Consider the following 16,217-nt stretch of genomic DNA (forward strand, 5'->3'; position numbering starts at 1 on the left):
TCATAATGTTGAGTAATAGTTGATTTTTTTGTTCTAAAATTTATAGACATTTATTAAGTTCTTGGTTAAATATGAACCAAGATTGATTTTAGACTATATTTCTAGATGATGATATTATTAATTGAGAAAATTGACTATGCCTTATTTTGCTCCTGAATTTTCTCTTTAAATTGATTTGTCTGTGGTGGGGAAATTTAAGAGGTTGGCCCACAAAAGAGGCAGGAGGCATGTAACTTAATAAGGATGATAGTGAACATTTGTTTACTCATTTTAGTTATCACTTTCTTATAAACCAAGGGATTATCCTGGGTGCAATTTCCTGTTTGTATTTTGTGATCAAAGCTCTGAGAAACTAAGAAATATTCCTGGGCTTTTAAAGTTGTTTAAAGTGGAAGGCAATGCTTCTTTGTAGAGGTAGTACAATCTTGCCTTTTGAAGACCCATTTAGAGAACCAATTTACAAGTAATTTCTTAATGGCTAGTAAACACATTAACTTTCAACTCTGTATGAAATATTATGTACCATAGGTTTATTTGTGTTCTCAAAATAGATACTTCAATTGCTATGTCTTTAGATATAAAGTTAAAAGCCCTAAGGAAAAGATTATTGTTTGATATTGTTTAATAATATTTAATTGACTATTCTCTACTATTTATTTTTAAAAAAATTTCTTATTGCTTTTTAATGAAATTCATTGCATTTTATCTTATCTTTTGGACTATTAGTTACATAATAATTTAAGAATGTAGACTTCAGGTGTTCTTGAAACAATTCTACTACCTAGTAAATGGATTTGATAGATACATTAAAAATCAGTTTATTTGTTCCTCACACTAATTTTATTTGGAATTTTTTTTGTAGTTTTATTTATTATGTTATTGTCTATACCTGTTTTTATTTGCACACCTGCTATATTTCATACTTTTTTTGTTTTTCCCTTTTACTTTGTCTTTATTTTCTTTTTTCCCCTTATAATCATTGAAATCCCTTTATTTATTTATTTATTGCATTAAAATTCTTATTACACATATATACCACAGTTTTTCATATCTGTTTGTATATAAAGTAGGTTGACACTCAATTCGTGTCTTCATACATGTACATCATCTCTAGCAATCAGAAATGCAAATCAAAACTACTCTAAGATATCATCTCACTCCAGTCAGAATGGCAGCTACGATGAAGACAAACAACAATAAGTGTTGGCAAGGATGTGGGGAAAAAGGTACACTCATACATTGCTGGTGGGAATGCAGATGGGTGCAGCCAATATGGAAAGCACTATGGAGATTCCTTGGAAATCTGGGAATGGTACAACCATTTGACTTAGCTATCCCTCTCCTATACCCAAAGGATTTAAAACCAGCATACTACAGGGACTCAGCCACATCAATGTTTACAGCGGCACAATTCTCAATAGCTAAACTGTGGAGCCAACCTAGATGTCCTTCAGTGGATGAATGGATTTAAAAATGTGGTATATATACACAGTGGAATTTTTCAGCAATAAAAGAGAATAAAATCTTGGCATTTGCAGGTAAATAGATGGCATTGGAGAAGATAATGCTAAGTGAAGTTAGCTAATCCCAAAAAAACAAATGCTGAAAGTTTCCTCTGATATAAGGAGGTTGACTCCTAGTGGGGTAGGGAGGGGGAGCATGGGAGGAATAGATGAATTCTAGATAGGGAAGAGGGGAGGTGGGGAAAGGGAGGAGGCAGGGGATTAGCAAGGTGGAATGTAATCGACATTATTTGTAATATTTTTTAACCCAGTGAGACTGAAGTAACAAAATAGTTCTGATATTTCCTGTTGGGCTTTGATTTGCAGGGTTTTTTTCTCATGCTTACTTTGTTTTGGACAACTATATATGATACTATGAGAATAAGAATAAAAATATTTAATAATTACTGTTCTGTACATGAATGCTTTTTCATTTTTGGTCAGCTATAAGGTGCATCAGGTACATATATGTTTTCACCAAAATGCCTGGTTGATTTGGAAATTTGGTATTTAAGAAATTAGGTGTTTGGGAAGTATACCACCAACTTTCCTTACTGTTCTCTTCATGTCTTGGCTAAGAAGACTTGCATTCTTGGTGTTTGGCCTTTAGAGAAAGCAGCCACTCCAAAAGCTTTTTACTGTGTACTAATTTGAAATTTCTCCATACAGAATCTTTTAATGGGTCTCCTACAGGAAGCATAAATTTGGTAAGTACTATTATGGATACATTTATTATTAAAGTGACTTGAAAATAATGTGAAAGACTGGGTCTTTACATATGTAAATAAGTGATATATTCAAAGTCCCAAATTGTTTTTTAGTATTACTTGAACATTACTATGCTTTTAAAGAAAATATTAAATTTATATGTAAGACATATAAGACATCTGCAAATTAGCATTCTAAGAGTATTTTATGTTTTATTTCAAGGAATGGGATATGGTTATACCTGCATGATTGCAGTTGCATTTTATAAAGGAATTAATTTATTATTTTCCATTGTAATATTTATGCTTTGAGATCATTTTTTCTTCTCATGTTTAGAAAAGAAATATTAAACTATTGAGGATAATGATAAACTTCTAGATATTTCTCAAAATCTGCACCAAAACAAATTAAAATACATGTAAAAATGTTTATTTACAGAGAGTTTTTTATAGCAAGCGTATCTTATGGTTCAAAGATTACATGTTTTTAGCATGTATACTGCCGATGGAATTTCATATCTTCAGGGTGAAGTATGAAGAAATGGACATTTTATTATTCTAATATATCCAGCATTGCTATTAAATAACTTACTTCCCAAAATGCTATTAGAAAGAAATATTTATGTTTTACGAGATATTCAATCCGTAGTTTGGTGGATAGAGGAAAGTTCGAGCAAGGGGTGAGGGAGAAGTAAAGGATTATTTGTTTTGTTTTTTCTTCCACTTGCATTATTTTTCTTTTAAATCTTTTGTAGTAGCTAGCTGGTTTAGAGGTCTGTTGTCTTGTTGTCAATAATCTATTGCATAAGTATTCTATTACTGTACAAAGTATAATCTTTAGCAAAGCACTGAAATCGTCCATAGTAATATGTCAGATGTCTGCATAAGTTTTTTATCTAATAACTTTTAAGAAGTTATCTTACATCAATCGGCGTCATTACTGTTTACTTTTTAGTCCAAAGTGTACAACAGAAAAAGAATTGCTCCTAGAGCATGAGGGAAATGTTAGCACTAATGTTCATTTTACAGAGAAAGTTTCCAAAGGGGAGAGTGTTTCTTTGGTTTGAAATTTTTAGTGTTCACGTTTGTAGTGTTTTTTTTATTATTGATTTTTAAATAAATAAATGACAGCAGAAAGCATTACAATTCTTATTACACATATACAGCACAATTTTTCATATCTCTGTTTGTATATAAAGTATGTTGACACCAATTCGTGTCTTCTTTGTAGCGTTTGTACAAGTGTTTAAATACTACCAAAATTTATTTTTACTTATTTCTTACTTGTAATAAATACCTTTTCAAATAAAAGAGATTTCTTTTGTTACAGTCTAAATATAAAAAAATATAATAAAATGGAAATTAATATAAAAAAAATGGAAAGGAAAAGGTAACATTTGAGGGCAGTGACTTGTAGTATTTTGTTCTCATAAATCTTTTAAAAAAGTAGTTGAAGTTTTTCACATTGTTTTTAAAACATCAAATTTTTGTGAATAGCTGCATTTTAAAAGCAGTTTGATTATAAACAAAATTATGATAGTTTATTTCAATATACTAACCAAAGAAGATATTTAATGTATTTGATGTTTACTCATTTATCAATTGAGATTGGCAGGTAAATTTGTTCTATCATTTTTAGCAGTTCCCTTGAAATTGCTTGCTAAACCATCAGGGAAAATTTGTGTTTTTAGTTAGGCATATTTCAGACACCTGCACTCCTAGCTACTTGGGAGGTTGAGGCCGGAGGATCACTTTAGCACAGAAATTTGAGGCCAGTCTGAGAAATGTGGCCAGACCCTATCTCAAGAATAGGCCGAGGAGGTGGGAGAGGTGGGATTTGTATTTTCATTTTTTGCCTTACTATTATGTTAAAATACATACCACTTTTTCTTTCAAGAAATTTAAGAATCTTAAGGATTAATTTGTAAGTTGTATTTTATTTCAGCACAAGATTAATGTACTTATTTCAAAATAACTGTTGTATCCATCAGTACTTAACGTTTCGAAATCAGATGTAGTCCTGTAGTTAATATACATTTTACTGATCGTAATTTTATAGTCTACTTGTTATTTACATGGGCAATATAATTAATAACTAATGTTTAAGAGACTTTTATAGTGATAAGTACATTTAGATTTTAAAATGTAGCCTACAAGGGAAGATTAATAAAGATTGTGCTATTTCTATTAACATATTTTACTATGTTTCATGTGAAAACTTAAAAATTTAAGTATGTTCTGTTTCTTTTCAAATAGTTGAAAACATTTTATTCACATTTTTAATTTATTTTTTAGTTGTAGTTGGATACAATACCTTTATTTTATTTACTTATTTTTATGTGGTGCTGAGAATTGAACACAGGGCCTTGCATGTGCTAGGCAAGTGCTCTTCCACTGAGCTAGTCCTTTTATTCACATTTTATCCTGACAAATATGTAGAGCAAGTATGAGCATCATTTTACCATTGGAAAAACTGAAATAGAAGAAGGAGTAGTTAATAAGGTGAAGGTCTCTTAAGGTACCATATTTTACTGCATAATCATTGCCATTGCATAAATTCATATTCACAGATATTCTATAAATCCTAATCTTATACCACAGTGTAGTAATGATTTTTAGTAATAAATGATTTTTAAGTAATACTAGCACAGTTTTTTAAAAAAGGTTCACATAATGACCATACCACATTTTTTTGCAAAAAAAAAAAAAAAATTGTATAAAACCTGCAATGATTAGGTGGTGAGATACAATATCAGTACCAGAACCTTTTGGTGGTGTATATGTCTGTGTACTTTGATGTGGCAATTTGTTTTTGATTTTTTAAAATTTAGACTCAAAGGCCATAATTACAAAACACTCATTTGGATCAATCAATAATATTTGTGGAATTCTTTTTGAAAAATATAATTTTAATTCAATTACACTTTTCAAAAATAATTCAACCAACAAAAACCTTAGTCTGTGGATTCACTTCATTTAATAAGTAATCTTAATAATAATAGGTAACATTTGCTGAGTTAGGCACTTTATTTAAAGTATTTTACGTATTTTAATTAATTCTTATAGATAACCTGTGTTATAGATATTATTATACCTAAGGAATCTAAATTTACTGATAAAATTATTTCTGAATTAAGTATTAAAAGAATACAAAGGTGGCTGTAATATATTTCAAATTTAAATGGTAAAGTGTATCTACTTATTTTAATTTTTATTTTCTTGCCATATGTTGAATACACTTGAAAAGTAGCAATTTACAGTTTATGGACAAGCAATGAAGAAGAAACTATCTGATATTCCATATTTTCTTAATCTTGGCTTTTCTCTTTCTTAGTGTATTAAAATGGGTGTACTTATTTTATAGGGGTGTGGTAATACAAATAATATAGGTTTGCCTGTAAAAATATGAATATGTATATTTTATGTAGAATTCTGTAATAGTTTAAAACTAAAATTTTGTTTCCTGATTTTTTTTCCAGTCTTTAGATGACCTTTCAAGTGTATCTTCTGATGACTCAGTACAACTTCATGCTTACATTTCAGACACTGGTAAGAGACTTTGTAGAATAATTATTACTTTAAAACTTTATTATATCCCTCAAGTCATTTACTTTTACAAATTATATTTTTGTTTTGTCATGTTTTTAAGTCCACCACCATACCCTCTCAGCATATTCTTCATTAAATTCTGTGGTTTCTGCTTGGTTATTTTCCTTTTTCTAAGGTGTCATTATTATCATTTGAAAATGTTTATATTCCAAATACTTTTCATTTCTAAGAAACTCTGAAACTGGTGTTTTCCTCTTGGTACTTGAGTTTGACTGACAATTGTTTGTATAATTCTTTTTTGAGGAAATCTCAGTTCAGTAGTTTTTCATGCATGCAGAATCAGAGTAGAGAATGGGACTAAATGAAGTCTCTAGATATATGAATTTGTAGAAGTTCAAGAAATGCCTGAATGGGGTGAGAAACTTCTAGGACTTTGTAATCAGCCAGCATATATGCAGAATGGTTAGTGTACCCAGAAAAAAAAAAAAAAATCAATATCCATCATTACCATTAATTTATTAAATAATGCTAATGAGTATAAGATGATGCTATTTTTCTTATCTGGCCTCTTCATAGAATATAGGAATGTGTTTAACCCTTAGATACTGAATGTAAACATACTGAGCTACATCCTTCAGTTCTGTTTCATGCCTACATTTTAGATACTGAAAAGAAATTTTGTAGTTCAGTTTAGAAGACATTAATTTGCATTTTTTAATATTTATTTTTTAGTTGTAGTTGGACACAATACCCTTATTTTATTCATTTATTTTTATGTGGTGCTGAGGATTGAACCTAGGGTCTGGCACATGTGAGGTGAGCACTCTACCTCTGAGCCACCACCCCAGCCCCTTAATTTGCATTTTTAAAGACAATTGTTTTCTTTTGTGTCTTACTGGAGCTGGACTCTCATACTGCTTTCTCTTATCTGGCACATTTCTGGGATAAACTATCTATAATTGCTGACTTAATTGTTCCTTTATATTTACATATTGTTGGTGCATAGATTGCTCTTAGAGGTCATTGATTACTTTATTGTCAATAAAAGCAGAGGTCTTACTTCTTTCCTTTCTAGCTTTTGATATTGTTGTTCCTCTTTTTTCTTCAATGAATTTTTAATTTCTTTTGAACATCTCTGTATTCTCTATTTGCTTTTTTTCTAATCATGAGTCTTCCTGAAGGTACAAATGTTTATTATTTATATTTTTATTTCTTAGAAACCTTAAACTTTTATGTCTAGAGGAAGACACTTATGTCCATGCTCCTAATGGTAATATTTCTCTTTTCTGAGAGTTTTGGTTTTCTAACTGCTTTGTCCAGTTGTTCATTTACTCAATAAGTATTTATTAACTTCCTAGGCATTTTTAGTGAATTGTTATTTCTATTAGACAAACTTGTATGTAGATGCTGATAAAGCAGCATAGTTAAGAGCCCAACTTTTTGACTGAATTGCTTGGGTTCAAACCTTAGCTCTGCTGCTTAATAGTTGGAAGAATGTCCTTAACTTTTCTGTACTGCAATTTTTTCATCTGTGAAATAAAATAATAATACTTTTTAAAGAATACATTTTTAAAGACATTTGTTTACCTTACCTCATAGTATTATTATGGGTTAATTGATTATACTTACATGGTAGACATCACATGTAAATGTTCAAGAAATATTTATTTTTCCATTTGAAAACCAGAATCATTTGACTTTTTAAAATTTTTAATTTTTATTCTTTTTAGTTATACATGACAGTAGACTATAATTTGACTTATTTATATAAACATGGAGTACATCTTAATCTAATTAGGAGTTGTACATCATGTAGAAATAGTTGTACATCATGTAGAGATGGTTGTACATCATGTAGAGATTCACTGTGGTGTATTTATATATGTACATAGGAAAGTTACGTTGGAATCATTCCCCTGTCTTTACTATTCCTGTTCCCCCTCCCTTCTTTTCATTCCCCTTGGTCTAATCTATGGAACTTCTGTTCTTTCTCCCTACCTTGTTGTGTGTTAGCGTCCACATATCAGAGAGAACATTTGATCTTTGGCTTTGGGGGATTAGCTTATTTCATAATACTCTCCAGATCTATTCATTTTCCAGCAAATATCATAAAGTGATTCTTTTTTATGGCTGAATAGTATTCTATTTTCTTTATCTATTCTTCTGTTGTAGGGCACCTAGGTTGGTTCTATAGCTTAGCTATAATGATTTGAGCTGCTGTAAAGATTGATGTGGCTGTGTCACTGTAATATGCTGTTTTATTAAATCCTTTGGGTACATACTGAGGAATGTGGTAACTGGTCCTGACATGTTTTTAGCCACCATTGCACCAATGCTGTGTTATACAGGGTAGTCCACTGACTCTAATGAAAATGTTACAGTAAAAAATATTGCCTAAATTAACAATGTGGTTAGTGATGAGGTTGATTTATATTCTGGTCTACTTTCTTACCTAATTATGTATTAATAACAAATGGTTTACAGAACATGTGTTATACGTAGCTATTGCCTAATAAACAGGAAACCTTCTAGTTAGATTACTGTCTTCTCAAAATAAATACATGTAGCCAAATTATCTTCTTTAAAATCAAATTACATTTCTGTGTTTTGCAGTTTTTTTATAACAATTTTATTACTGTTCTTTTGTGCTTGTACCTGGGTGATCTCCCCTGCCTAGCAATTTGTGACAGTCCTTTATAAAGGACTTATATTATTCTCTTCTTCCTTTTATATTTCTTGATGTTCTACTTGGTCTTGTTAACTTGTAATTGGTTGTGGCTAGCTGCCTAATTGGCCTCTGCTTTCTTTTCTGTTTTCCTCTTCCAAATCTGTTTTGGACACAGCTATAAAGTCATTCCCTAGTGGGGATGCCAACTCTGTAAAGGTGATTCTCTAACTAAATGAAAGTGGTGTGCTATTTGATCTGCATAGTTAGATCACTATCTGAGAGAAAGTTGATTGTAAGAGGTGAATACAGTTAAAGGCTCTTTGTAGAGCGTGGTGACCAAAATCTTATTTCTATGGTAGGTTTTTTTTTTGTTTTTGTTTTATTTTTCTTTTTCTTGGGCAGGGTGTTAAACTAGAAATAGTAATATTAGATAAAAACAGAATGAAGAATAATTTTGAGTAGGAAGTACAAATCTTAGAAAAATATTGATGAAAGCCTAAGAGATATAAGTCCTTCTTGCCAATATAACTATCTGGCTTTTATCTTATTAAAATAATTTATCAAGAAGCTATATAGAGCATCTCTTCAATTTCAAAACTTGATCCCTTTTTTTCCATGATTATGAGTCAGTATAATCCATTTTAAGATTAATTATAGACTCCTGGTCAGTAAGGTAGTCTAAACTGCTGTGGGTGATCCTGCTTCCCACATACAGAAAAGCAGTATACAATATTATAAAAATAGCCGAAATGGGAAATCTAAAGGTGCAATAATCCATGAGACAAAAAAACAAATTTTGGAAAGTGAAGAGTCATTGAAGCCAAGGAATTTATGGTAACCAAAAGATCACTGTTTTGATGTTGATATCATTTTTATGCCTTCAAGCTTAGAAGAGGCATGATGAGACAAGGCCATAGGAAACTGAAACCATGTCCTTTGCATAAAGCCAAGAATACAAAGGATAGTATGATGGTGAAGAGGAACTAGAAAAATTGAGTTTACCTTCAAGTGGAAAGAGATAGAAATGTCAAGATCATGGTTAGAAATGGTGTCTATCACCCACAAGAAATGAAAAGCCCAGTTTGTATCCCAACATAGATGTGTCTGGATTTAGCTATCTTTAAGTGATTGTATACTCCAGGATCTCAAGCCAGAGATTTAAGTACAACTGTTTATCCCTTGGTATCTGGAAGGTTTTGTTTCCAGGACCTGTGCAGATTCTAAAATCCACAGATGCTAAAGTCTCTAATATAAAATGGTGTAATATTTGCATAAAACTTAAATACATTCCTCATATATTTAAATCATCTTTTATTACTTATAATACATTATAAATACTATGTAAATACTTGTATTGGTTACAGAAAATGATAAAGAAAAAAATCTGTATGTATTCAGTAAAAAACACATTAAAAAATATCTTCAAGGTATGGTTGGTTGAATTGAGGATGCAGAACTCATGGACACAAAGGAGCTGATGTATTGAAATAGTTTCCAAACCTCTGAAACTACCATTTACAGTGGGGACACTAGTAGATGTTAGTGTTCCATGTTCCGGGGCACTAAGAATGCCCAGAAGAGACAAAACCTATTAAAAGTGTATTTATAAAAAGCAATTTAAAGAGATGGGAAGAAATACGAACCACCCTCAGGTCAACAGACCCAGCAAATGAGATAAATTTCATCCTAAGGACTTAGAGAAAGCAAATTTTTTTTTAAACCACAGAGCCACATCCCCAGCCCTTTTTAAAATTTTTATTTTGAGACAGGGTCTTGCTAAGTTGCTGAGGCTAGCTTTGAATTTATAATCCTCCTGCTACAGCCTCTAGAGTTGCTGGGATTACAGGTGTGTACCATCATGCCTGACGAAGAAGGCAGTCTTAATAGACATTATGTACATTAAAAATATTCATCAAGCCAGGCACACAGTGGTGCATGCCTGTGATTCCAGCTACTTGGGGGACTGAGGCAGGAGTATTACAAGTTCAAGACCCACCTGGAATATTTATTGAGAACATGTCTCAAAATTTAAAAAAAGAAAAGAAAGAAAAAGGGTCAGGGTTGTAGCATAGAGGCCGAATGCTCTGGGTCTAATTCCTGGTTAATGCCCCCCACCATGCTCCCTGATATTCATACAGATAAATCCTGAGGCAAGAATAAATGGTATGAAAAAAAGAACCAAATTTAGAAATAAAAAACATACAGTGATTGAAATCAAGGTCAGATGGATTAAGAAATGACCAGATACAGATGAGGGGAAGACAGTCAAGTTTCGGAGACCTAACCTAGATTAAAGTAGAGAACAGAGAATATAAAGTCAAAAAGATAAGTTAAAGAACATGATTCAAAATACGTCTCTCTACCTAAGATTAGTACAAAATGGGAGCTGGTTTAGATTTTAAAGACTACATGACTCAATTGGTGTATGACAAATCAGTAGGAAAATAATGGGTGTTTGTGTGTGTGTGTGTGTGTGTTGTTGTTGTTATTGTTATTTTTGTTAAATCCTCAGAATAAGTACTTGTGAATTGTTGAATATTATCAAAGAAAAAAATAATTGCCAGTAGATAAATCTTACTTATCTTATGGCTTCGACTGTTTACTTGAAAAGATTTCAATTGAAATGCAACCAAATAATGAAGGCTAGTACAAAAGATTTAAGTAAGCTCTTGGATTTAAAATAGATTAAAGATCTTAGAGAATCCAAAATAGACATCTCTGAGGCTGGGAGTGTCATAATAAACTTTTAGCTCATTTTGTATTCTTACCATCATTTGTAATGCCTTACACATGTTAGTATAGAGGACAGGATTCTGTTTTATCCTTTGGTAACATCCTTTTGTCTCAGTCTGTCATTTCAAATTCTTCTTCATTTCATGTTGTCTTTTTTGTTTTTGTTCTTCATCTTCCTCCTTTTTGTGTCTTTTGTTCCTCTTCATTTTGTTTTAAATGATTAGTATATGCTGACTATGACCCATATGCTGTGGCAGGCGTTTGTAATGATCATGGCAAGACATACGCATTATATGCCATCACCGTACACCGGCGCAATCTAAACAGTGAGGAAATGTGGAAAACCTATCGTCGGTATAGTGACTTCCATGACTTCCACATGAGAATTACTGAACAGGTAATGAGGTTTTTAAAGATTTTATACTTTATATTGTTTGTTAATTCAGTTTTGGTTCTAAATTTTTCTAAGGATGTTCAGATATTAATTACAGCTAATGAAAGAAAATAAGGTAAGAATTTTTTGTATTCAGCATAAAGATTAGAATGATTTTGAGCAATTAACTAATAAATTAAATGTTGAGAACTTCACATTCTTGCCCGTTTTTGTAGACTAGTGAATAAAGTATTAGTTAGTGGAAATAATACCTTAGAAAATTAAAATGAATACATATTTCTGATTTTAATAGTTTTTGTGTTTGCAAGCGCTTTGTAAAAGTGTTGATTGAAGTAGGGATAGGATTGTTGTAGCACCTTTAATGCTCTTTCTTTTGGAGGCATAATTCAGAACTTTAATTATTTTATTTACTAATTTTTTTGGTATCCAGGATTCAATGCATGGGTACTTAACCACTAAGCCATGTCTCCAGCCCTTTTTATTTTTTATTTTGAGACAGTGTTGCTTAGGGCCTTGCAGTGTTGCTGAGGCTGGTCCTGAACTTGAGATCCTCCTGCCTCAGCCTCCCAAGCACCTGGCAGAACTATAATTCATCCAACAGTGTGACATTAAATCCTTTGGTCCTTTGTTTAAGTTTTTTTAAACCACAACCTAAAATAAATTTTACATTAACCAAATAATGTTTCTAATTCTTTCTCAATTTAACTGTCTTGTGCTATTGAAGTAACTATAAGGACTCTTAAAGTAACAAATGTAAAAAAATTATTTCCCTTTTTCTTATTTTGATTAAATATTTTATCTTCTCAACTTAGAAAAATATTGAAAGTCTTTTATTTATTAAGATTTTGAGGTATACAAGTAATATTGTCAATAAAAAATAATAAAGATGATACCTGATAGATGAGGTGACATGGTTTCAGAAAAAAAAAATTTTTTAAATATTTATTTTTTAGGTTTAGTTGAACGCAATACCTTTATTGTATTTATTTATTTTTATGTGGTGTTGAGGATCGAACCCAGGGCCTTGCACATGCTAGGCGAGTTCTCTACCACTGATCCACAACCCCAGCCCTTAGAAAATCTTTGTCTGTGTGTTAAGATAGTGGAAAAAAATATGGTTGGTACAATGATAATCTTATTAAAATATTTTGTGGATAGAGTGAGATATATAAATGTTACTTACAAATGATTAAAAACAGAAGGTTGGTATTGAATTCTGAAGCCCATATTAATAGAACTACTTTGAATTATATATTCATAAGGAAATGAATAACTTTGGACATGTCTGTTATTTTGTTTTGTGTTTAGTAGTACTTTTCCTTCATTTTTATCTTTATTTATTTGAAGAGGTGAAAGAATTTTCTTTCCTACATTGAAGAAGTAATTGCTTTCTTTTTCAAGTGTTAACCTATTTGATAATTATGAAAGCATTCGGCTCACATCTTTCTTCCTATCCCTACACTGTCACCAAATATGATAATTTTAAAAAACAATTTGAATGGCCAAGAGTAGTTTTATTTAGTGTAAATTTATAGGAATTTGGCCTAATGTGAAATTTTTTTCATTAAAAAATTGTAATTTTCTTTTTACTAAGAGAAACAACGTTGTCTAATTTTAAATGTTGTACACTAAGACTATAAGATTTTATTTCCATATTGCCAAATATAAGTGAAGAACATACTTCAAAAAACTTTGTTAATAAGACAGTTGATGTAGAAATTCCCCTTTTCAGAACAACAGCAATAATTGGATGGAATTTATATAGGTCAGTTTTCCAAATGGTTTCATACAAGTGAAGTGGGCATGTTTTGACTTGGTGTTTCTTATGAGATCACAATAGTTGTAACTCCTTAAGTATTTAGATTGCTCACAGGGTTTAAGAAATTAAAAAATTGAGCTGTGGGTGAAAATTAGGTTTATCCTATTATTAAGCATCTTTAAGATGAGCTGCTTGTCTTTTGGTTTTTCTTCATCTGTAAGTTTTTAAATTCAAATTCTCTATAAAATAGTAGAAGAAAAATGCAGTGACTTGCAATTTACCCGTTAACAGTATTTATATGCTTGAATATTAACATTAATTTTTTTAAAAAAACAAAATTTCAAGTCTACTGTTAAAATATTCATTGCTGTATTAGCAATCTAAACCTGATATATTTAATTTAGAAAGATAGTCATTGAGTTTAGAATGTCTATGATTTATATATATAGTATTTGAGATCTTGGTAAACCTAGACATACTGCTTTATGTGAATTCTTTTTCAGCTTATTTCTAACTTCTTTCTCATGCTTTTTTAAAAATATTCTTATGATATTTTGATGAGTTCATTTAGAGTAAAATCTCCCATTTTTTCTCTTAACGTGTATCATAACAATATTTGAGATAATTGTCATTTATATTTTTGTTCCAGTCAGATAATGTAGACGACATTTGTCTTGATAATCTAGATATTCTGTGCTATTATGACATGTATATTTTTTTTAATATTTTAAAGTTTCTGGCATAAGTTTTTATTTTAATAGATACTATCTTATTTCCTTGGTGTATTCATTTGTTAGGACTGACATAACAGAATACCACAGAATGGCTTACTTACACAACAGAAATTTGTGTTTTTATAATTCTGGAAGCCAGGAGTCCAAGATTCAGATTTTGTCAGGTTTGTTTTCTCCTGAGGCCTCTCTCCTTGCTTTGTAGATGGCCATCTTGTTGCTATGTCTTCACGTGGTTCTTTTCTCTCTGCAGTCTTTTTATGTATCCAAATTTCCTGTTTTAGGACACCAGTCAGACTGGTTAATGGCCCATATCAAAGGCTCTGTTTAATTTAAGCACCTTCTTTAAAAGCTTACTCTTCAAATACAGTCACAGTCTGAGAGGTTAGATCTTAAATATATGAACTATGAAGGAATTACAGTTCAGTCCCATGGTATGTGGTGAGGCCAGAATGAGCTATACATTTTATAAAATTGAATCAGTAGTTTAAGATGTGAATGAGTAACATTTCAGGAATATCTCTTAGGACACATTGAAAAGTAAATTTGCTTCCATAAAATTTGATTTCTTTTAAAATAATTTAAATTCATAAGCCAGATATTCTCTGTTCAACATTTCATATTCAGTGAAGACCCATTTCTGTTGATTTTCTGAATCACCAAATTTATGAATATCACTACCAAATAATGTTTTCTCTGTAAATTGCCCCTAGCATTTTTTGTTTAACTTATTATAACTGCAGCAAAAGAACTACTTGAACCTTGTATGTATATCATAAAATAATCTTGTTCACATTCTAGCACTTGTTCACATTTTAGCTCTAAGCAACCATCAGATTTTTCATAACGTTTAATAATTTATCAGAATCTTCCAGTTTGGGAATAGAAATTATACTAAACCTCTTTTTCTCTTGTTTTTAATCTTTGCAACAGAAATCAGTTTTCTTTACAGAGATGTTACTGTTTTAAGCAAAGAATTTTTTTTTTTTAAGTTGTTTTGTATCTCATGGGAAAAGCAGTGAGGCTGCTTAAAGTTTCAGGTCTTAGGCTGTTGGCAAGGATAGCCATAGCTGAATGGCTCTTCTCTTATACTATTTTCAGCAGCCAACATGATTAAAAACTCCTGTGTTTCAGAAATGCATACCTGATTACTATCATGGACCTTTGAAGATGCTCCCAAATGTTAAGTCTATAAATGTTAGGCTAATAGTATCTACATATATTCTTGTTGTTAATTTTATAAAGGCAAGATACATGCATATGGCTCTTAAGGCTTTTATTTTTATTTATGTATGTATGTATGTATGTATGTATTTATTTATTTATTTTAGTGTAACCTGTAGAGGTTTTTCATGTAGTTAAAGGGAAGTTTATCAGTGTTTGTTATAGTTTATTAGTATAGCTGCTCTCTATATTTTGAAATTTGCCTTTTCTACTTCTAGTAATTATGTATTGTAATTAATTGATTTGTAGACATTAATATTGAGAATATTTTTATTAGACTTTCTAACAAGCCAGGAGCTCATCACTTTGATCATTAAAACTTTTATTTGTCAATATTTTATTCACAAGTAAAAGGATTGTTAAGGAAAATATTTTTTAAAATCTTTTATTATGAAACTTTTTGAGTAATCTAAAAACTAGAATATTAAAACCCCAAATGTTTTATACTCAAATGATTCACATTTGTAATTCTTAACTGAAAATTTTTTTATAATAAAAAACATGAGAACTGTGGGGAATGTTTGTGACGGTACTTTTTTATTTTCCAATTTTTGCTTAATACACAGAAATATATTCCAAAATTATCTGGTTTTCTGTTTGATATATAGAAAATCCTCCCGTGGATTTTTTTTCTCTTTTTATAAAAAATTAAGACTATTGAATGTATTTTGTCTTATAGTTTGAAAATTTGTCAAGCATATTGAAGCTTCCTGGTAAAAAGACTTTTAATAATATGGATAGAGATTTTTTAGAAAAGAGAAAAAAGGATCTAAATGCCTATTTGCAGGTAAGTCCATGTTTATTATTTTCTGTGTTTTTAGTATAACACCATAGATTTCTTTATTAAAGAACAGAGACTGGGGCTGGGGATGTGGCTCAAGCGGTAGCGCGCTCGCCTGGCATGCGTGCGGCCCGGGTTCGATCCTCAGCACCACATACCAACAAAGATG

At 30.9% G+C, this 16,217-nt stretch overlaps 1 protein-coding gene across 3 annotated transcripts in view; it reads left to right on the top strand.

Annotated features, from left to right (window-relative positions):
* SNX13 (sorting nexin 13) overlaps positions 1-16,217 on the top strand; it is a 146,849-nt gene that overhangs the window by 114,139 nt on the left and 16,493 nt on the right. For 2 of the 3 annotated variants that reach the window (XM_081283845.1, XM_081283847.1), the window contains exons 16-19: positions 2,172-2,209; positions 5,689-5,758; positions 11,384-11,556; positions 15,947-16,054. In XM_081283845.1, the coding sequence (XP_081139971.1) occupies positions 2,172-2,209; positions 5,689-5,758; positions 11,384-11,556; positions 15,947-16,054 (389 nt within the window). The remainder of the gene's footprint in view (positions 1-2,171; positions 2,210-5,688; positions 5,759-11,383; positions 11,557-15,946; positions 16,055-16,217) is intronic. The other variant, XM_081283846.1, reaches the window with a different exon arrangement.

This window comes from Spermophilus citellus (genome assembly GCF_964194105.1).
Source record: "Spermophilus citellus genome assembly, chromosome: 3".
NCBI lineage: Eukaryota > Metazoa > Chordata > Mammalia > Rodentia > Sciuridae > Spermophilus > Spermophilus citellus.